Source organism: Nematolebias whitei, chromosome 18 (genome assembly GCF_014905685.2).
Source record: "Nematolebias whitei isolate Nwh7 chromosome 18, NemWhi1, whole genome shotgun sequence".
Taxonomy (NCBI): Eukaryota; Metazoa; Chordata; class Actinopteri; order Cyprinodontiformes; family Rivulidae; genus Nematolebias; species Nematolebias whitei.
The window spans coordinates 34,087,501-34,111,283 of NC_056515.1; the positions used below are offsets into that span (position 1 = coordinate 34,087,501).

Sequence of the window (23,783 nt, forward strand, 5' to 3'; positions counted from 1 at the left end):
TACTACTACTACTACTACTACTACTACTACTACTACTACTACTACTAATAATAATAATAATAATAATAATAATAATTAAAAATAACAACAAAATTGAAACAGTTCTGTAATGCCATCATAGATAGAATAAAGGCAGAAGGCAGTTTCATCTGGAGAGTGTTTCAGTTTTTTATATGCTTAAAAAAAAGTTGAATGCTATATATTTCAAATATTAGAATGAAGTTCCAGGCTGTAATAAGCAAAATGTGCAGAAACCATGTTCTGCGATAGTTTGGTATGTGGGCGCATTAGTGCTGTGGCTGTGACTTGTATCATTAATATACAGGTGTATTAATGGCACCGGTGTACAGTACTGTGATCTTTACAGAAATACAGTACATGCTTCTGTCAAGGCAACAGTAGGTGGTCCATTGTTGTTTTAACAAGATAATGTCAGACGTTTCTGCACGTTCAAAAAACCATAAGCTGCTAAACTGCAGAAGTTTTCATATGCAGACAGATTTCTGCTGCAACACTGCAATTATAGTTAGAATATTTCCAAATTGTGTAAATGAAAAATGTCTTAACAGAGCTCTAAACATACCTTTGTCCCATCTTTTAGATGATGTCTTATTGCCATACATTCTGCATTTGTTTTTATATTAAAACAGTGAAGGACCCCTCAGACACATGTATTGTCATTCAGTCTTTTGCACATGCATTAGTGTCCAATAATTATCTGCAATCCTGGTTTCTGTTTAAGACAGATAAGTCAATTAGTGTTTATTATCCCAGAACACACACCCATCCTGTGTGCTGACAGAAGGAGAAAAATAAATGTGTGTGTGGGTTCAGTTTAAATACTGTTTCCAGAGGCTGATTGTCACAGCATGGTTAATGTAATCATTTATCACCTACTTATATAAACTAGCCAAAATCTCAAGTGTGAGTGTTTTTTCTTTAGATCTAATATGCCTGAAAAAATATCCAAGAGAAAGCATAGTTATAGGAAAATTAACAATACTGTAATGAAGGAGTCCTTACATTTTACTGAACTGTATCCACACAGTGCAGTGGTTTACAATATCAGTGACCAACTCAATATTTTATCATACTTTTCAGGTTTTTTTTTTTAAATAGGAAATTGATAAAAGTGTGTAATGATGAACAATTGTCAGCTAACTTTAATGAAACAATGTCAAATTTACCAGACCCTAAAATTTACCTTTCAGTGCATTATAAATTTAATTGGCAAATAGAAAAATTTACTTTTAGAGATAAAATATGGATAATTTGATGTGTGGAACTTTCAATTAAGTGTGTGGAAATGTAAGAATGTAAAAACTTTACTGCTTCCAACACAGCAACAAAAACAAGAATAGGTTTGTTTCATATGTTCATTAATACTGTCTCAGCTATGATTTAGTGCAACTACAATTTATGTGTGCACATTCATATCCATGTACAATACATGTATATAATAATTTGCTTTTTGACTTCAGAACTATGCAGTACTTTTACTTGCAATGCAGCATTTTTACAATAATTGTACTTGTCAAACAATCTCTACCAGTTTAATATTTTCTGCCACATATAAACTCGTGTTATTGCTCCAGTATATCTATAGGAATGTTACAGTTATATTAGAGCAATTTTTCACGAGTAGTGGTGAGCTATTCTGAAAAGGAGCAAGCCTTGTATGAGCCTAAGCAAGCTCAGAGTACATTTTATATTTAAGATTTAGGTTTAGGACTATTTCACAGTGCTGCTGGAAACCAGGATGTTCCTGTACATCAACCGTGTACTGTATACAACCACAAAACCATCTAATTTCTTGACTTTAAAAGAAGCACAAACAGAGCACTGAATTGTTTTCTACATACTTATATTCATGCATTCTTTATCTAAGTTTTAGGCTTTTTCCATAGAATGTCATATTTATATTTAAAAATGTAAAGAAGTATTTGCTGTCCAAATATTCTGTTTTATCATTGAACGTAACATGGGGAAAATCAGCCCTAAACAGGTCTAATGTGATTTATATAACTTCAGAAAGGCAAAATCCATGCTTTGTTAGTGGCAGTGGGGCATTATGATAGCTGGGTGCAGTAAGGACAGCTTGTGATCTCTTGTGTCAGCAGCCGTGGAGGAAAAAAAAAAAGTGAATGTTAGAGACAGATGGAAAGAACAAGCAGGAGACTGCAGGCAGGCTCTGGAGAAACTCAGCTTTATTGACCAAAGATAGAGCAGTTACAGAAGTCAGAGTAGAGAGAAGGGGAGAGAGGATGTGACAGAGTGAGGGTGAGGTACTCAGACAGGTGTGAACAATAGAAAATGACTCATTTTTATTTATTTGTTTCAACAGTCCATAAAATTGTGAGTTCAGGCAGAGATGGAAACAGCGACCCCTACAGAATCAGAGGTGTACTGCAGGCCTGGCAGTAGGGCTGGTCAACTCAACAAGTCTGGTCTTCATATTCTTGCATTACACTCAAAATATACACACAAACCTCAAATTGGAAACTGGATATGCCATTGTCTACTCCCAAACTTTTCAGATTTTTGAGACTGTGACCATATGTTTTTCTCTGGCTTGTTTTGTGCGCATTAACCCGTTAGAGAAAACAAGCTAAACTGTCCAGAATGCAAACTTTTGTGTAATTTCTACATGCTTAGAATATTTCAAGTATGATCCCCCCCCCCCCCCCCCCATCTAGGTAAAAAAAACACACAAAAAAAACAAAAACAGGATGTTGTTTTTATCATCAGACTACATAGCTGTACAGTGTGTTGAAAATAAAACCAATGATCTCAAGAGCTTTTTAGAGCAACAGTGGGAACTAAAGGGTGAGACAATTCATAATTGTTATGAGAGGTTAATTGTGAGATCACACACAGCAAAGCGGTGGGGTGAGAGTGAAAATGTGAATATCTTGTTTGTGCGCTCACACACTTTATGGCTTTATGCCATTGTTGAACATGTCTAGTGGTCTAAATAACTATATATATATATATATATATATATATAAGTGAAAAATAATTTGATCATTACGTAAAATATAGATGATATTCACATTTTTTTTATCTACACAGAAAACCATATACAGATGTTCCTGCTCATTGACAAATCATAAAGCCCACTGGATTAACTAATGGTTGCAGTGACCAATCCGACTAAACCATGTACTGTATTATTAAAAGCTATAGTATAGTCATATTTGAAGAAATTTATGTTCAATAATTGAATTATCAATAGCTAATACCTTATCAGCTATGACACCAGTCAAGGAACACGATGTATGGAGAACAGGGCAAAAGTCTTTGTCCAGGCAAGGCTAATACTAGCTACAGTTATTTTTTTAAAATTTTATTGCCAGGAGGGGCCTAAACTTTTAGTCTGTCTAGATGCACTGACGAAGCAAACGGATACATTTGCAGCCTTAGCACCATCTGCATAAACACGGTCTATTTTATTGGTCTGCTCAGCATTTTTAGCGCGATGAGTACAGTGTCTGTGGAGTGTCCTTGAACACGCTCACCGCCCTTGTTGACTCCCCTCCCCTGCAGAATGTCTACATCATTATGTGCTTATGAACGGGGTGTTTTTTTCAATTTCAGACTATCTTTCCTCGGCCAAGGAATGAGAGTATGTTACGATTTTATATTTTATTGCCTCCAAATACTTGTCATTTTCATTACTTTTTTGTTTGTTCAAACATATCTCACTTGCAAATGAGTCTTTGAAGTTCAATGTGATTTATCTGTATAAATAAAGGTTGAATGAATTAATGATTTATTTATTGACCTTTTTTTAATTGGGCAAATCCCATTAAGATCACAGATCTTTTTTGCAAGGGAGGCCTGAGCCTGAAGGTAACCTAGAATACATGTTTTTGAATTCTGGGAGGAAACCAGAGTACCTGGGGAAACCCCACGCAAACACAAGGAGTACATTCAAACTCCACAGAGAAATACCCCCGTCCCGCCCGGGGATTGAACCTAGAACCTTCTTTCTGTGAGGCAACACTGTTAACCACTAATCCATCATGCTGCCAAAATATATAAAAATGCAAATCAAAATATTTGTGTTGTAAAATGGACATTCTTCTGTTGAGAAAACTGCAACAAACTAAACGGTGCCGAGCAAAACTATTGAGGTTCATTATTTGTTTATCTTGTTTTTGAGAATGCATGGTTTTATAATCATGAAAAATTATAAAACATGGGTTCTTGTGTGGCTAGTTATTAGCTAAACCTGGACAAAGATAGTTGCCCCTTTCTCCACCCACTCGGCTCTTTCATTGACATCACTGCTGATTAAGGTACTAGCTATTGATAACTATTTGATAGAACGTCCCCTCAAAAGTGACTAGACTAACCCTTAAAAGTGATTTTCATTTTCTAAACCGAAGTTAGAGTTTGTAGTTTTGGACTTAGCCATAAAAAATAAAATAAAAAAAATCCATTTTCTATTTTGATTTATTAAAGCAGTGCAATGAATGCATCAGGAAAAATATCTAGAGCAGTTAGAGCTATGAAAATGGCCGTAGAACCTCTTAGCTCACTCTAATGCCACTAGTACAAGTTAGATGTGAGTCAGTGTTTTAGAGTTGTATTTGTATTAATTTGTATTCATGATTTAAATAAGTATTTTTTTATGTAAATTACTTATGTTTGGACCAAGACTGGAGCTGACTATAGCTGCACTTGATAAACACCTCTAAATTAGATAGTTTGAACCTCAGGAGCCTCTTTCACGTCCTTGTTAATGTTCCTCAATCAGAGCTTTACTGATCCAGCTCTAACAGCTGCTTGTTTTGTGGTTTTAGTAACTAACTCTTCACAAATCCTCTCGTAAAACTTGTTCTGAGTATCACCATTCTCTAGGTTCTCAGGAACACCAAATGAAACAAAGTCTTCCCAGATCACTCACATTTGGTCAACAGAGCAATGCTAATTGCTGTACAGCATATGTATGATGGCATCCAGTACGTCTTCATCAGTAGTATTCTTGTAAACGAGGGCCTGGGCAATGACTAAAGCAAGGGCTGGCAGTGTTTTCAGACTGTATATTTCAAAAATACAAGAAGAGGTTTCTGGTAAAGTTCTGCCACAATAAAGTAAAATTAAGAAATTAACTTATAGCATTTTCATAAAAACTTAACCCAAATTAAACTAGTTCTTGTTAAGCTTCATGTTTGACTCAGGTTTATAGCAACACATTGTTTCCAACAGTGTACAAATGTGTTCCCACGTCACAGAGAGCATTTGTAAAACTCCTGTTTTCATCCTGTGCTATTTAGCATTTAGACACACTGGAAAAATCTGGCTGTTTTGCTCTTACTTGCTGCCAAATGGTGATCTGGGGCTTCTGATTGGCTGCTAAGTTAGGAAGTACTAGAATAAGAGGAAATGACCTCATCAGTGGAATAGTTGGAGTGAATGGAAGAAACAGCAGTGAGACACGAGGAAGAAAGAATATAAAGTGAGTCAAAAACCCAGTTTCCCACAGAGACAACCGTCCCCACAACTTTTAACAAAAGACACATGGTCAGATAATAGCAACCTGAAATAAAATTCTTATATGTGTATAAATATTTAATTATGCCTACATTTTGTTAGCACTATCTGTGACGTAGAATGAACAGGCACATAAAGAAACCAAGGCAACAAATACCCACTTCTCTGTTCTTGACAAAGAACCTGCACAAGGAGTGGGTTGTTCAAGTTCATACATTTGCTTCTGTGACAGTTTTTGTGGGCATGCATCAAACAGAAGGCATGAGGTTTAAAAAGTGGCTCAACAAGTTCAATATAAATAAGAACTAAAGCTCAATTTGAATATTTTTAAACTGGCTCACCAGAGGATAGCCTGGTTGATTGTTAAAGCCAGCCGTGAGATTTAATCAAACAGTGAGAGTGACTGATTGTTCATAAAGCCAATAAGTTTTGTATAAGGTTTGAGCTTTTCTCCATCTTCATATTCATCAAACTACTGTTTCATTTCTCCATAATCTTAACAGCATGACAACTCATTTTATGTAAGTTTATGTAGATTTGAGGTTATGAAACATACCGTGCTGTCTGAGGGGACAGCAGATATAAAGGCAGAGAAAGTAAGAACAAAGGTGATGATGTGGCTGAGTGAAAAGTCAAATATAAGACGAGCAAGTGTAAGAGTCTAAGTATGAGTGTGTGCCACATCATTCAGTCATTCAGAGTCCAGAGGAAGCCAGAGCTTCTGTTAGTAACCATCCAGACACAGGAGAGGAAGGTGATAATAAAAGGTTGGAAGAGGGAGAAGATTCAGTCACATGAGGATGCAGCACTGGCAGCGTTTCCTCTTGTCTGTACCTGTGGCAGGGGTGAGGCCAGGTGGCAGGGCAGTGTTTGCGTCTGGATTTGCAGGGGGTGACGAAGCGCTGTCGGGCTCACGGCCATCCGATGACAGTTCTGTACTGATGGCTTCAGATGTGGCCGGCCGCCCCGACACAAGGTCAGCCGCGGTGCCATCAATGATGGAGATGTCGGTCACCGTCTTCTCCCTCAGAGATTTCTCATCATCCTCGTCAATGAGTACCACCTCGGCCTTCACGGCGCCGTCAAAGCCAAGAAGCCGTCTGCTGTCGCTCATGTCTTCCACGTCCTGGTAGCCGAGGAACACCATAGTAACTGGGTGCTCTATGCTAGCTTGGGATTGGGAAGCAAGCTCATTTCCTTGGTGGACTGAGGAGCTTGGTTGGGATGTGATGGGAGCAGAAGCGGGGGGCATCATGCCTAGGCGGGTCTCTCTCTGGAGGGTGACCTGTGCTGGTGGACTGGAAGGGATGGATGGTGGGGCACAGGAGGGTGGGGACATATCATCTGCTGGGGAAATGTTGGCCTGATGGGCAGCTGGGCTCACTGTTACCTGACCCTTTCCTTCATCTCCTCCTCGTACCATAGGCCTGGCAGCCCGTTGGACCAGTTGGTCAACCTGCGCAGAACTCCAGCCGTTCTCAACAGTGGTGGTGGAGACACCCCCAGAGGAAGTAACCTCATAGACCACTTTTCTGCCATCATCATAAACTTTGACTCCTCGTGACGCTACGTCCATCGGGTTCACGCGGTTGGCTGACAGGATCCGCTGCTCGCCAGTCTGTGGGTCGTGCTGCACGTTGATCTCCATGGCGAACATTGCTGTTAAGGAGGGAAAGCGAGGAGGAGCAGGGTGGACAGGGGGAAGGAGTGGGGTTTGAAGGAAGAGTTAGGGGGGAGTGAAAAGGGGTGATGGAAAGGAAAAAATTTAGGTGGTGAAACATGGGGACAGGAAACCATTGTTTTTGTAAATCAAAATGCTATTTGAACTTAAATCTGTTTTTTGTTTTTTTTATTCAAACTTGCATATGCAGTTAGTAAAACAAAACAATCATGCTTAGTGAGGGACATGTTTTGGCACATAAGGTAGTATTTTGCTGTGCTGCAACTGTTGGAGATTTGCTAGTGGCTCAGTATTGTGAAAAAAGGGCAGTTTTATCAGCGGCTTTGGATGTTATCAGTCCATTAAATGAACGTTATTAGTTGTTACCATCCCCATAGGTAGCGTTCAGAATGTTCCCTCCTACCTCCTAGTAAGTTTAAAGTTACGTTTTTATGGTTGATAATATGCATCGCGGCTCGCGTATAAAACTGGAAGTGCATTTTAGTTAGCTCTATCTAACCCTTTTCCTAAACCTAACCTTACAGATGACCAGAGCACTGACCCTAAACTTAACCCCCTTACCCTTGAGCCTTAACCTAGCCCTGGCCCTAAACCCAACCCCAAGACCCTTGACTTTTAGCCTAACCACATGCCAGTATTATCAGCAATAAGAATGTACCTTTAAAACCTACTAGGAGGTAGAGGAAGGCAGTCTGAATGCTGCGTATGGGGATGATAACAACTACTAATGGCCATTTAATGGATGATAACATCCAAAGCAGGTGGTTTTATTGAATCTTCAGTGTTTGTGACGAGCTAGCCATGTAACCAAAATTTGCATGCCCAATTTTAAATTTTCTTTTTGTGTGCACTGCTGTACATCAAGCACATCATTTCCTTGCCTACCTTCGCTCACATTGTATCCACCTCAACTAATTTCATATCTACCTTGGCAGTCTTCCACTCATTTATGATTCATTCTCCTGGTTTAAAAATTTTAAGTGAATATGGACAGATTGGGGACGGTTTTTCAATAATTACTTTTGTAATCACTGTGGTTTTTAGACCTGGACATGTTTTTTGTAAGGGAAGAGCTTCAAAATGAAGGTCTTGCACTCTTGAGACAAGCTGGACTGAACGCAACAAAACTGAGAAAGTTTCAAGGTATTTGCATCGGTTTTGTGAGAAAATTTGCTGCCCAGATTTTTTTTAAACATATTCAAACTGCTGCTCAAGCAAAGCAATTGAAAACCTCTGTTAGACATTCTGGAGACTCATGCTATTCACCAAATAGTCGACAGCAGTTGCAGCTCAGTATGATACCACCTAAAAACACAGTATGCCTAGAAGGTTTTCTTTTACTCTAAGAAATTGATGGCGTGTTTTGATACAAAATGTTGCTTTTGATGAGGTCAGTCAGAAATGCCTTTCCTCCTGGAAAAGTTCTCAAGATGCCAAACATTTCAAGACTACAATACTATTAATGTAAAACCAAGTGGTCTTAGCTCTTTGTGGTATATTAGTAAATTTACCTGTTGTACTCGTAATAAAATTTAGGAAGCACTAATCTGAACCTTGATACTTTTATGTTTTTGCAAGTTTGGATGCTTCTTAGGAAAACTCATCTGGAATTATTTCAAGTATTGAAGTACTTAATGCACTAATGAATTTGCACAAATGTGTGGATGTTTGCTTGTCTGCTCTTCATGGAAGATTATCCATGTCCACCAAGGCTTAGCCCCAAAATTTTCATGTCCTCTTTTACACCCCCCCCCCCCCCCCCCTCCTTCACTCTCCTGTCTAGATCTTACCAGGTCTTGACATGGTGTGCGCTCCAGAAAGTGGTGGACTGTCTTGCAATTGGGCAGCCAGGTCGAGGTGGTTGGGATCGGGGTCCATGAAGTCCGAGAGAGGCGCAGACCCTCGGCCAGTAACATCTAGTGAGCAGGAGCACAGGAGGGGAAAGGATTTGCGGTCAGTTGGATCAAGCTGCGAGGTGTGGGGGGTTGCACATACACACTAACTTCATCTGCATGGCGATGCACAACTGTGCGCACGGGGTACAAACACACACACACACACACACACACACGCGCTTAGTGATGAAGGCCACACCCTTAAACAAAAACAACAAAAAAACAGAACAAATACCAATACTCTGCCCAGCCTCCCACCAGGAAACTGGCCACACCTTTGTATGACCCTGACTGCTACAACAGTGTGTGTGTGTGTGTTTGCACATTTAACTATGTTTCAATGTCGACAGCAATGGTACCCGAGAGGTGCAGTGCTTATGCAGCAAGTATGTGTGTATGTCAAAGCTGGTGTATTTGCTTGTGCTGTATGTGTGTGTTTGTGTGCGATGACAGGAACAAAGCATTGGGGGCTTACAGGGCTTGTTTGTGAATAGCTGGGGGGATAAAGCCAGCGCCTGCAGGCTGCAGACTCATGGCCTTGTGTGAGTGAGCTTCAATAGTCTCGCTGAGCTTGGTTCTGTGTGTATGTGCGTGCGGTTTCATCCCTGTTGGAGTGCAGGTACATATGCGTGTCTATGTGAGTCTCCTGTGAGCATGAGTGTGTGTTGGTAGAGAGGGTTCAAGAGCGAGCTCTGGCTTGCATCTCTACTGGCTCAGCAAGATTCACCCTACACACACACACACACATGTGCATGCAGACCCATGAATTGACAGTAGAGTTCAAGTTTTGCTCTTTCAGTGTGTAATTATGACTGAAGGAGACCCAAACTGAACACAAGATCATTGGAAGTTTGGTTCTATGCAAAAGTTATGAAGAATTAATATTCCATCTTTTGTAGACGACGCTTTTGAATGACCAGTTTGGAGAAGTGAAGTTTAACTCTGAAATGATTAATGATTTAGTAGTTTATGAGTGACCAGGACCAAAATGGGTTACTGCTGCCTTTAAACAACTCCAATCTCAAAGATGTCATACAAATACCACTTAATAACCCCTTTCATCAATGTCAGATTAACATTAAGCAAATATTCACACAACATTTTATGGATATTTGCAGACAAATTGCAGCAGCAGCTAGTTGTAGTAATTATAGTGCACTCCGTGGCGCCCCCAGCAGGAATAGAATCACAATGTAATGCAAAACTAATCGTGTAAATGTTTATAAAACTGTGTTCACATGAATAGCTATGCTTTTTTTTATAGATTGGTGTCATTTTGTGCACTGTGGAGTGCATTTAATCCACTCTGGTCTTGGCCCTGCTTATACCGGTTGTTAGCTCGGCTATCAAGTCAGAATTCAACTCAATTTGGACAAGTTAATGTAATTTAAAGAGCTACATACAACAGTAAAAATTAATTTTCAAACATTTCTGATTTTAAAAGAACTGATTTATTATTTTAAGGCATAAAAACTATTTTGATCAAAGATGGTTTACCTCTTGAGAGGATTTGTGTGTGTTTGATCCTTGTGTCATCTGTCCTGCCCTCCTCAGTGTTTCTCCCTCATGTGATCAGCTCCTGCCTCTGCCACCTGTTGTCCTTCCCCAGGTGTTTGTTTTGTGTCTAAAGCCCTATTCGCACGGAATTAGTTTTACCTAGGGACCATGTGTAATAAATTACGCCCCAACGTCTGCTTTTTATGTGGCACATTCGCACGGGATAACCAAAGCCTGAGATGTAGCTGAAATTTACGTACATCTTCCGGCTATGATGATAACGCTCTGCGTTGTCATGACCAGGCCGGTCCATATAATGCGCTTAATGTGCGGACCGGGCCGGTCTCAGGCTTTGATGTGGTTTTACGAATTAGCATTAAAAAAACTAAAGAATTCACAATATAAAATTGTATTAATCTATTTGTTAAGGAGGAGCAAGGTCCGACCGGCCAGTTTAAGATGTAAAAAAACCCCACGTTAAGCTCAGATGGACAGCTGTTACCAGCCGCACTTCCGCTGAGCCACCGGTTGAAATGGACTTGCGACCTGTCCAGGGTGTCCCCCGCCTCTTGCACAGTGATGGCTTGACATGGGTACCAGTGACTCCCGCTACCCGAAAAGGAAAAAGCGGGTAAATATAATGGATGGATGGATGGGTCAGCTTATCACACGCCCGTCTCTGCACCTGCTGTCATCTGCGGTGAAGGAAGTAGCAGCATCTACCAAAGCGAGCAGCACGTTCATTTAAAATAGCCTTGTTCTATATTTTTCCAAATTATTTTGCTTAGAAAACTAAACCAGAAACTGCCTAATTACATATTGGATCTGGCCCATTTCTGTCCAAAATCACAGAGATGCCTATTCGCATTGGATTAGTATCACAGGACCTCGGAGTTCAGCAAAATATAGTAGGTAATTTACGGGGGAATTTTTACTTTACAAATTACTGACATGGCCGATTCACACGGGATTAATAACACATACAACCTCCGTAATTATTACAAATAGCATGTGGTCCCTAGGTAAAACTAATCACATGCGAATAGGGCTTAAGTCTGTGTCTGTATGTTCCCCGTGTCCACACATTGTCCTCCAAGACGTTTGGTTCTGTCTCCCTCCATATCACCTCGTTCCTCGCTCCCTCTGTGAGTATTGCTGCCTCATCAGCTTGTTATTTTTGTTAATAAATATTATTCTTATTTCACCCTGTGAATCCCCTGTGCTTCCCTGCACCATTGGGTTCACACACCGACACAATCCCAGCACCTCTACGTAGGCCTAGGTCAACACACGTCACTCACCCTGTGTTTGATCCCAGGATCAAGACGTACAATTCAAACAAGGTGTTATCAAAAAGATTATGGGACAATATAGAGCTTTTTAGGTTGGATGTTAGAATTTTGTGGCACAATGTCAATAGTTGTCCTCATGCTCAGCAACTGTTTTAGCTCTTGTCACTACTAGATACCTTAAGGAAGGTCCAGCTGAGATTTTATCAGTCTCAGGTTTGGTGTCTTCAATCAGTTTTTTTATTTTTTTTTTCATTTAAACTATTTTCAACAGCGAATAACTGAGGCATAAAACGATATTTGTGTTTAAATAGCAAGCCTTCAAAATTCAAAATCCAATAGATTTAGAGGGTTGTGCGCATGCACGTACTTGTGTGCGTTTCTCTGATACCTTCTTCCTGGATCATTAGACTCTGAAAAAGAGAGAAAATACAAAATTTAATTGAGTTACTGCAGACTCTAAATAAGTTACAACATGCTTTGTTCTGAGAGGAGCAACAATTGTGTCCAACTTATTTCTCAGTATCAGTGTGACTTCGCTAACCTATGTTGTGTTTCCATAATAAATGAGATGGTTTTATGATTTCATATAGCATTGCATATTCTGTATTGCTCAGCAAAGACGATAAATTCTGTTTTTAGTTGCCACCAGCAAAAGTTGTGAAACTACATTAGAGAGCTTTAAGGTTGTCCTAACATTTGTGTGAGAATGAACTGCACTACACCAGTGGTTAGAATACTTTGAGTAATAGCAGCCATTTTTCTAGTTTGCAAAATAAAAAAAATAAAAAAAGTTCTGGTATTACCTTTTGCAGATCTTCGATGGAGCGTTCCGTCTCTTTCAGACGCTCGCGAAGCACTTGCTCTTTAGCTGAAATTTGTGACTCTTCGCTTTCAAGCGCTCCAATTTCAGACTCCAACCTGCAAACACACACACACAAGAAAACACATCAGTTTGTGTTATTATGGGTAAAGGTTAAAGGGACAGAAAAATAAGACATATCTTGAACATTAAAATCTTTGCACACCCTTTATTATACCCTGCTACTGCCATATTTAGACTATTGTGTTGAAGTTTGGGGTAATACAAACAAAAGTTCTGTACAAAAAATATGCATAATGCAAAAAAGAACAATATGGATGGTACACAATATTTGGTATTGTGAACACACCAATCCACTTTTTTTCAAACCACAGCTTATGAAATTTATGGATTTGGTACAATTTTAAACTGCACAGGTGATGTTCAAAGCTAGAAATAATATGCTTCCAAAGAATATTTAAAAATTACTTAAGAATAGCGAGGGGAAGGTAGGAACTGAGAGGAAAATGTAATTTAAAGCATGCACATATTGGAATGGCTTAGGTAAAAATATTGCACAATTCAAGATAAAATATAAGGAGTACAAAATTAATGTGTATAAAACGAATGAGACAAAATTATGTTATTCCAACTGTTAATTTGTTAATCTGTGTGTTTGCATATTAATCTTTGATTTATAGGAGATAAGAGTAAATTTGTTTCTGCAGGCATCTTTATGTGTGTGTAGGTATGCATAGCTATGCATGCATGTCTGCAAGTATACTGTATGCTACAAGTACCCATGCATATTTATGTATTTATGTTTATATTGAATTCAGAATTTGCATAAATTTAAGGACAGGACTGGATAAGCCATTGCTTCTTCTTGCTCCCTTTTCAAACATTTTTGTTTTGTTTACAGAATATTTTGCCTATTGATTTGTTTTTTTGTTTGTTTTGTTGATATTTTAACGGTTAGAAATGAAATAAAGAAAAAGTAATTTCCCAACAATGATTCTGACATCCAGTCTTCAACTACAGTTTTTTCAATGACTTCTTATTGCTATCCTTACTCTTAATGTCAAAGTCTGCACTGTTTTCTGAAAAAGACCTTTCTTTCAGTTGCACCCTGAATAAAACGTCACTTTAAAGATCATGCTCGTGGACATTTAAGAGATGGCTGTAACAACAATACAAGGAAGCCGTCTGGGAGGAGGACCAGGGTTTGCTTCCTTGCTTCAGAATATTCCTCAGGGAAATGAGGTATTTGTGTGTCAGTGTTTGTGTGTGCATGAAAAGGTATTAAGGTTCATAACAATGCCTTCGACATGCAGACCTTGTGCGAGCTTTGCAATCTATGTCCATAAACAAGCTTTAATTTGAGAGAAATTCTACCCCGAACATTTAAAAAAACATGTCAGCAGACACCCTGAGGACTTTTTGGAGCACTGTGTTGATACTCATCTTCGTCTGTGTTGTGTTTGGATGTTTCGGGATGAAGCTGCATGAAAACTGCACAGTGGAAGTTTTAATTTTATAGCATTTAATTTCTATTTAAATGTTTTTTTTTTAAATAATTTCTGTTCATGCTCACAGAAAAGTGAACAAGCACCCCTCTGCATTTTAAATAAATGACCCATTCTTTCCATAAAGCATTGTTTGGATTCAAATGGTCACTTAACGTCGAGGTCAGTCCGCTTCGTTTGAAACGAGACGTTCAAGGGTTTGTGCATTGAAAAAACAGCAGTGGATCGTCCTTACAGAGAGAACATGAGAGTGATTATAAGCCTAAGATTCTTATCAGAGTTTAATTTAAAGCAGAGAAAACAGACTAAGGCTGATCCGGAATATTGTGTTGGAGAACCAAGGTAAATATCTGCTACATCAATTTATTTTTAACCTGTCTGATGGTGGAGTTAAGGAGGGATTTTTAAGTTATTTATAAATCCAGACATTTTCTATATTTAGCCTTGGCCACTACAACAATGTGTAATCAACCTCTTTTACGTACTTGTCAGATTTAAGCAGAGTTCATTTATTTAAACATTTTCACTGCTTGGGTTAATTTTACTTGGTGGAAAAAAAATCTGATATCTTAAATTATTTTATCAAGACAACTTGATGTAACAAATTTGCCATCTTATACAATATATAAAACTGATATGAAATCTAGATAATTTTTGAGATCATGGCTGTGCTGTGCCTTTACATCATGCAAAGACACACAAGTCTGCACAAAACAGACATTCTTTATATTTTCCAAATGACCTCACAGTTGATATTTTAGCCCAATAACATACAAACTGCTCAGATATTTTTATGAATAAGTTATTTTACTGTCACCTGAAGAAGGTCTTATCAAACCAGAGCAGACATCATCCCTCTGCAGCAACGCTTCCTATTCCAATTTTCTCGTTCTCCACCTATTTTTGGCAGGAAATTGATTTTGCTTCTATTTGTACCACGTGAGGTCTGGTCTAAATATTTTGGAAGCAGAATTGTTGGACCAGAGGGGCGTGCAGGTTGTAATGCAGGTTATAATGCTACAAAGTGTATATCCATGTTTGTGTTCATAATCTGCAAATAATTCTTGCATGAAAACTAATCAAATCAGCCATCATCAGCATATTACATAAACAAAAGACAAAACATTTAAATTAAAAACTAAAAATGTTTGAAACTTGCAAAGACGTGTCCACTTTAAATGAACTGGGTGAAGTCTTTTCAGTGAAATCAAAAATGTTTACTGGAAATTAGTGCATGTGTGCAGCACCCTCTACTGACCAAACATGACAAAAGCAGTGTGATTATACATCACAGGATTAGTTTTCAACCCTTGAAGTTAATGATGGTATGTTTCACACACTGTTAAAACTAATTTCATCCTCTCAAACTGGTTTTCTGGCAGTCAGAGAGTGTGTTGTGGATGACTCTCAGCTATAACTACTCCAGATTTGAACCCCATAGCTGTTAAACTGACTGTTTTAGTCATTTTTGCATTTGCTCAGACAAATTAGCTGTGGCAGACATCTTAAATCAGGTCGACTGCAAAAGTTGAGTGTTAAACATACAACCAATGCACATTTACTGAAAGTTGCATTAAAGTACAATTCATGAAATATTTTGCTAATAGACGAGCACGCACAGACAGAACATGACAATATCGCCTTCCTGTCATGGTGACAGGCGATGTAAGTCGTGGTATTCCAAAGCAAGCGTTAAGTTTATTAATAATAAATTATTATTTACATGAAATATTTTATATAAAATCAAATGCATGTAAAAACCCACCCCTCAGTATGTGTGCGTGTGTGTGCGTGTGAGTAAAAAAAGGGTCACGGCCTGCCCATCTACTCTTCTTTCACATAACACTTCATTGTCCCTCACTATCCTGAAAGAGACCGTCGGCCCCACCAGCCGCATCCTTTCAAACAGCTGCAGGCCCGTTGCCATGGATACGCCTCAGTAGGCAGTAACTGCTTCCCACATCAGACAAGAGCAGACAGCTGGTTTTATGTGCGGCGTGAGTGTTTGTGTCTCTGAGTGACACACGGCAAGAAAGTGAAGAGCGACTGAAAGAAGAAACAAGTAAAGTCTGACAGCATGAAGGTGTAAATGATGATGGGATCGTGCGTGTGAGGCACTAAAGTTATTTTCCAGGTTTACACTCGTTCCTTTGGAGCTCTTCTTTTAATTTAAAGAGGCAAAGCTGTTGTGGGAATTTATTAATTTGACTATTTGAGATGAAAATGAAACACTCCTTTTTTGACTTTTTTTGTCATTTTTACCTTTATTATTATTATTAATAATGTTTTTGTTTGTGGGCAGCACGGTGGCACAACTGGTAGAGCTGCTGCCTCTCAGCGAGCAGGTCCCTGGTTCAAACCCCGGTCCAGGGGCCTTCTGGGTGGCGTTTGCATGTTCTCTCCGTGCATGCGTGGGTTTTCTCCGGGTGCTCCGGTTTCCTCCCACAGCCCAAAAACATGCATGTTGGGCTGATTGGTAACTCTAAATTGTCCCTAGGTGTGAGTGAGAGAGTAAATGTTTGTTTGTCTCGTTTGTCTCTATGTGTCCCTGTGATGGACTTGCGACCCGTCCAGGGTGTACCCCGCCCCTCGTACAGTGATTGCTGGACATGGGCACCGGCGACCCCCGTGACCCAAAATGGAATAAGCAGGTAAAGATAATGGATGGATGGATGGATGTTTTTGTTTGTGTCTGTGAGTGCATTTGCACTGTTAATAAAATATCTCATGAACCAGTGCATGTAATTTAATGACACTCTCAGAAAGTAATCATATATAACTGATTAACTGAATTTAAAAAAAAAATTTTATTTCAATTTTTTTATTAACATTTTTTTCCTCCTCTGGCTCTCGCTCAAGACAAACTCATCTGCTCTCCCTCCCCCTGTTCTCCTCTTCCTCCTGCTTTTGCTCTCTGTGTGTCTTTTAGCTCCCTGGTATACATCTTCCGAACGAAAAATACTATTATGGATGAGCTGGACTTTAAACGCAATCGAGAAAATATTTTCAACAAAACAACAGGGTTCTGGAGAACCCTCTTGTCCGGCTGAGACTCACGCTGTGGGGTACATCAGAGATCCGTGGAGAGTTTGGCAGCTGATGTGTCTGTCATTTCTGTTGCAGGAGGACGCTGAAGACGTTTATATATTTGCAGTTATGATAGCAGGGTTGCTCCTTGGCATTGGCGGGGTTCTGTTTTGTCAACTTTTGAAGAAGACATTGGCAGCAGTTTCTGCCATGGCAAAGCTTCCGAGTCCGTGTGAACGATTGGTTCATGCTAGGAGTACTCAAAATCAGCTGATTAACGAGCTAAACCGTAAGATGGAGGCGAATTGTGAGAATCACAGGCCACCTGCGTCTTCTAGTACTTGCCAGCATGTTGGGATCGACCTTGAGGAAAGCTCATAACATGGATCAGTGGAGGGAAATACCCATAAATATGGTCATTTTGGATAGAGAACGTTCCAACAGGACTCAAGGCTGACAAGAAAAAAAAACAGTGTCTAAAGAAAATCAACAATTGTGGCTTATCTGAATTTGAACTCCCCCCTGTTTGGCCTCGGATACAAGCCGACTATCAAAATTCTCCTGGGACATGGGTAACTAGGGACAAAGCTTCATCTATCGCTTATCAGAACTGCTGGCTGAACAACAGCATTAGGAATGTGGCCTATCTGGAAGTGCTCATGGACAAATCTCAACCTTGAGTCTTAGCACACACAAAAATGGCTAAAATCGAGGCAATATTACATATATCGTGCTAAAATCTGGTGTGGTAGTAGCTGCAGATCATCAAAAAGACACACTCTGAGCACTAACTGATCACGACAGATTGTATCTTTAAACTCTGGCATGATAGGAAAGAAACAATATGCATGTCTTTAATGAACACTAAACCTTTAATTTGTGCAGCATTTATTGTATTAGAATGAAAGTACGAGACAAACAGAGGCCCCGTGGCTCATTCTGTCACTTTTAGCTCTTTGTTAGGCTGCACAGCTGCTAAATATGTTCAGAGGATCCAACTTCTAAGAAACCAGACTGCAGTTTATAGATAAATAAAGAAAAGCAAATCTTGTTAGGTCTAATTTATTGCTGTAAATCAAATTTGCATTACTTGGACAAGATTTATCCAACTCCAGCTCGTCTTGGCACGGGGTTGTGATCGTGCATGTCAAGCTGGGTTACAAAAGGGGGCTAAAATTAAAAACTTGGTCCAAGAACCAATTTCAGTCAATTCATTAACTCAAGTCAGATAGTCGACATCTTTTCTTGGTTGTAGGTTCATCAGCAAAAACTGATCGGTCTCATTTGACGTTCTCTGTTGCTCTTTTCACACCAAAATTAAGGATTACTGAAAATTGTAATTTTTTTTCTGGCTTCTAAGTTAGCAAATAGTATGGAGACGTCTGCACTAAATTAAGTGTTTATCATTTTTTATTCCAAAAGAGAACAAATAAAAATATTTTACATTCAAAATATCATATTGGGGGACCAGATATGATGTTCACAAGGGCCAGATTTGGCCCATGGGCCACGAGTTTGACATGTGGTTTTAACGCTCAGATATACAGTGGCTCTTTTTAAGTTTCTTGTTTCCTCTTTTAACATGAAGGGCTCATTGTCACGGTGTAAAATTCACACACAAGGCTTAAGATACATTGTTTATTGCTGTCTATCTCTGACCAGAGTTTTTAATCTGCCCCATTGTTTACAGTTTAAAGGGTGCAAAGAAGAAATTACAGGCGGGCTGTCACTTTGAATGAACTGAATGAACTGCCTGATGTGATCTGTGGGTGCAGCACTGGTGAAAGAAGTGAAGGAAAAAGGAGGACGTCTCAAAGGCCTTGAAAATATGAATCAATTTGAATTTATCCTATTCAGAAATTGTGAATTTATATAAAAGCTTCAGTCAAAAAAAGTCTTTATTCAAAATGTTTGTTTTTTAGGTAAAATAAAATAGATTTTTATTGCTTTTGTGAGCAAACCCTTGTTCAAACTCACCAACATTGATAGTTAAATCTAATTAAACATTATTAAAGAACAACTTTTTACTTAATTGGAATGCTAATTCACCGTTGTCACTTTGGTGGTCTTGTAAAGTGTGCTTAAACCTGTCAAAATAGCTTAACTATGCACCATCCAGGGTATAATCTGCTTCTTTAAAGTACTCTTTCCAGTAGAGTTTGTGTTAAAAGTTTATTTTTACTGCAGCTACATTTAGTTCCAGCTGAAATGAATTATGTCTGGTTTTAGAGTTCAGGTTAAGAAAATATAACAACTTTAGCAGCACTTGCCAAGCAGCTGTCTGTATATATGTGGTCTGCAGTTTTTGTTCGTTTGCAGCCTGATTGATGTTCTCCTGGACTTTGTGCTCTTAGTTCAGAACCAGGAGGTTTTCTGGTCTGATAATTTAATAGTAGACACGATAAAATGATATATTACAGATCTGCTGTAGAGAAATAAAGTCAAGGGGCAGGATTCAGCAGGGAACATCAGTGCCAGCCCAAGCCTCCATGGGGCCCTAAGCAAAATTTGGTTTGGGACCCTATAATGTGGATTATTGCAATCAACAGTCAGATGATCACATCATTCACTCACCTAACATAAACTCATTGCAACTCTGACAGCCCTGTTTACATGATCCTATATGTATACGTATATGGTACTAAAAGTAACAAAAGGGAAAAAAAACCATCAGTATTCAATCCAACATTTTTCAGTCAGGTCATCTGGACAGTTTCTTTTTTTTTTTTTTTTTTGTGCTGAAATGTTTCACCTTCCATCCAGAAGGCTTCATTTGTCAAGGAAACACTCAACACAAAACTGATTCTTTCCCCAACAGCTTACTCCAAAGTGGAACAAACCAGTTATGTTGATGCTAAGATGGTCTCTTTGGCACACACCCTCTTCCTCATCGACAGTCATGTCAAACTGGTTCAAAACCAACAAAGTCTGTGCTCAATAATCCAGGTATACAATCCAACAATTTTCAGTCAGGTCATCTGGACTGTTTCTTTGTTGTTGTTGTGTTGTGTGTTTCCTTGACTGATGAAGCCTTCTGGATGGAAGGTGAAACGTTTTAGCACACAAAAAAATCAACTGTCCAAATGACCTGACTGAAAATTATTGGGTTGTATACCTGAATTATTGAGCATGGACTTTGTTGATCAGTATGCAATGTGTTTTACAGCAAAAGTGTCATCTGGTTTATTATCTTTGGTTCCAAAGAACTGCAACAGTAATGCACAAACTAATTTGTAGTGCAAGATCAACAATGAACAACAGCTAAAATAATTTGGATGCATAAAAATAAATTAAATTGTGCAAAAACAGACAAAATTAAATTTAAAAAATATAAAATATCAAGGAAATACTTAAATAATGTAAATTAACAGTTACTCGAAACCACTTAAAATGGTTTAAAAAATAAATTTAAAGTTGAATAATTGGTTCTTAAAACTATGTAAATGTATGCAACAATTTGCAAAAGATAAACTTAAAATATTAAATAGAATCGTATAGAAATCATTACAAAAAAATAAAAAAATCCACTTAGTGGGGGCCCTAGTGGCCCAGGGCCCTAAGCAGCCTTTGCTTATGCCTTGGGCCAGCCCTATGGAACATTGTATATTTTTATTATAAACAGTAACATGTGATTATGTTACTATGTTAAATGAATACAAAACTGTGAGACAAGTGGACCAGGTTATATAAATTAATAAATTAAATACACACTTGCATATTTTCCTGAACTAAAACTTAATACATGCTCTATCAGTGTCCACAAATGCATACAAGCCTCAGGTTTTGCAACTTTTACCAGGACAGATTGATAAACTTGTCTCAAGGCAGGGCACACAGAATGAAAAACCACACCTTCCTCACAATGATATTTGCACAAAGCTATAAGCAATAATCCAAAAGGAGCAACGGTGTGGGTACGTGTGGCTCAGCGCCACCCTGTGAATGAGCCATTCTCTGCTCCGTCCCTCTGTATTTACCCCGTCTGTCCATGTAATGATAGGGATTTCTATAAAAGTACCACTGCTGCTGCCACACTCTGTCATTCTGTCTCCTTGTGTGCCCTGCAACGTTGCCTCACCTCTTTACACACTGACTGCTGTTTCTTTATCGTGCTGTCATTTTTGTCAAATTTTAGAATAAAGACAAAAAACACCACACAAAGGGTCTTTTTTTTTTTTTTTTTTTTTAATCTTTCAGCCTCAGTAGCTGTAGGTATGTTAGAAACAGCCAACACAAAGATGGCTCTGTTGCTTCACTGGATGTTTAGTCTCAGGGAAAAAGCAAGCATAACCTATAAAACCAAACAAAGCTGTAGTTGTTTCTGGATGTCGATGAATTATGATTTTCACAACTTGTTCCAGGTTTTAAGGATTCTAGTTGAATAGGTTTATGAAGTTCATGCAACTAAACTTAGCAAACAATAATCATGCTGATTTAGTCATTTTTACATTTATCGTACTAATATTTGGTGTGGTAGTAGCTATGAGTTATCCTCAACACGTACTCTGAGTGATACACATTGGGTTCAATCCTGGCTAAAAACTTCTGTGGAGTCAACTATGTTTGTTAGCAATCTCATACACAACTGGTCAGGTTTCATAAAAATAAAAAATCTGAAAATATTCATTCAATGTACATGTACACATAATTAACATTTGAATTAAAAACGTACTCTAAATAGGCTTAATAGAAATTACAAACTGCTCTCTGTCGTAAACTAGTACAAAGGCAAAAAAAAAAAGGTTTGTACGCACAATCATACAGATAGATAAATACAAAAAAGTTTAAATCAAGTGTTGCTTTCCTGATGGATTGATGGATTTTGAATACAAGAGACCCTCGCTACTTTGCTGTTCAACTTTCATGGACTCGCTCTTTCAAGGTTTTTCAAAGTAAGATTGGACATGACACACAATTGGCTGATTGATGGATGAACCACGCAAGCTTCATGTATATTTTTTATTTAAAATTAATTATTTTAAATGATTTAGCACCTGCTGCACCTTTGTGCAGCCCACAGCTGCAGGGAGAAGATCCTTCCTACAGCCTGTCATGATCTCTGCTCTCTGCCACCTGCGGCTCTCTGCCACGCACACATTTCTCCTCCGTGCTACAAAAGCTTTGTGAAGGGTTAACTCTTTGCTGTTCTGCTGCAATTTAAATTGTTTATTTGCACAGAAGGAAGGAGGCTGGGAGTGAAACTTGAACTTAAAGTATCCCTACATCAGTTTTTCACTTATTGCAGGGGGCGTGGTCCCCTAAACCCCATGATAAACGAGGGACTACTGTAATTCTTTTTTTTTTCTTCTTTAAGCTGATTTATTTTTATTTGTGGATGTCAAGGGCTAGATTGATGTGTCTAGGGAATGCTTCTGACCTTTGAGCCACATTTTGCTGACTTGCGCTAGGGATATTCTGAAGGCACTTTGTTCTGTCTTGCTTCTTTTGTGCTTTTTTTTTTTTTTTTTGCTCAATAGCTCAATTAATCTCTATATTATATATTACTATACAAGTACATATATTTTTTTTGTACTGCATGTGGACCAACAGGATGCTTGAGCCTGTGAGACAGTGAAGTCCACCTGAGAAATCTTTATCTATAGGAGGAAAGTTGTGGGTGTATCATTCGTCAGTCAATTTTAGGTTTTAGAAATGATTGCAGCTTCACACACTCGCTTTATCCCACTGCCACTCTCTGTTCAGACACCGTATTCAAGCCAACATTTCACCTCTGTGCCCTATCAGGGGTGGAAATATTCCAGTTCCTCTTGTTACGAGATATTCTGGGATGGTGTCCAGCAGAGTGTAAATATAGGCGACACACCCTCTGCCTGAAATGTGCACGTGGTGTCTGTCAGTGTCCTCTCCTGTACTGGCATCTACACAGAAATATCTCACCTTCACCTAATGACATCAAACTGATGACAGAGAGTATTTCAGTATTTTTTTCATTAGAGCGGTATACTATATGATTTTTGTAGGTAATGGGGTTGTAACTTTAATTTACACATTGGGCAATTTTTCTCCTAAAAGCCTAAAAGAGTTAAACTTCAAATCCTGAGCTCTTCTTCACAGTTATAAAATACATGTAGCTTCTTGGTTTATGAATAACATGTCCTGTCTTTTCAGCACAAAGATGCAGAAATTAAACTACACCCTTGTACATCCCCTTGTAGGGAGATTACTCTCAGCTACTACCACACTAAATATTAGCTCAGTATCTGTATATACAGGTGCTGGTCATAAAATTAGAATTTCATGAAAAAAGTTCATTTATTTCAGTAACTTCATTCAAAAAGTGAAACTTGTATATTATATTCATTCATTACACACATACTGATATATTTCAAGTGTTTATTTATTTTAATGTTGATAATTATAACCAACAACTAATGAAAACCTCAAATTCAGTATCTCAGAAAATTATAATAATGTGAAAAGGTTCAATATTGAAGAAACCTAGTGCCACAGTCTAATCAGCTACTTAACTCAAAACACTTGCAAAGGCCTTTAAATGATCTAGGCTACACAGTCATGGGAAAGATGGACACCTTGCACAAGGAGGGC

The 23,783-nt window shown here is 38.6% G+C and overlaps 1 protein-coding gene across 2 annotated transcripts in view; it reads right to left on the bottom strand.

Annotated features, from left to right (window-relative positions):
* Positions 1–23,783, bottom strand: part of palm2akap2 (palm2 and akap2 fusion) — a gene marked incomplete at its 5' end in the record, with an annotated part of 52,513 nt that overhangs the window by 1,574 nt on the left and 27,156 nt on the right. The window contains 4 exon segments of one of the 2 annotated variants that reach the window (XM_037692119.1): positions 6,334–7,158; positions 8,971–9,096; positions 12,253–12,274; positions 12,668–12,782. In XM_037692119.1, coding sequence (XP_037548047.1) covers positions 6,334–7,158; positions 8,971–9,096; positions 12,253–12,274; positions 12,668–12,782 — 1,088 coding nt within the window. 2 annotated transcript variants of the gene reach the window in all.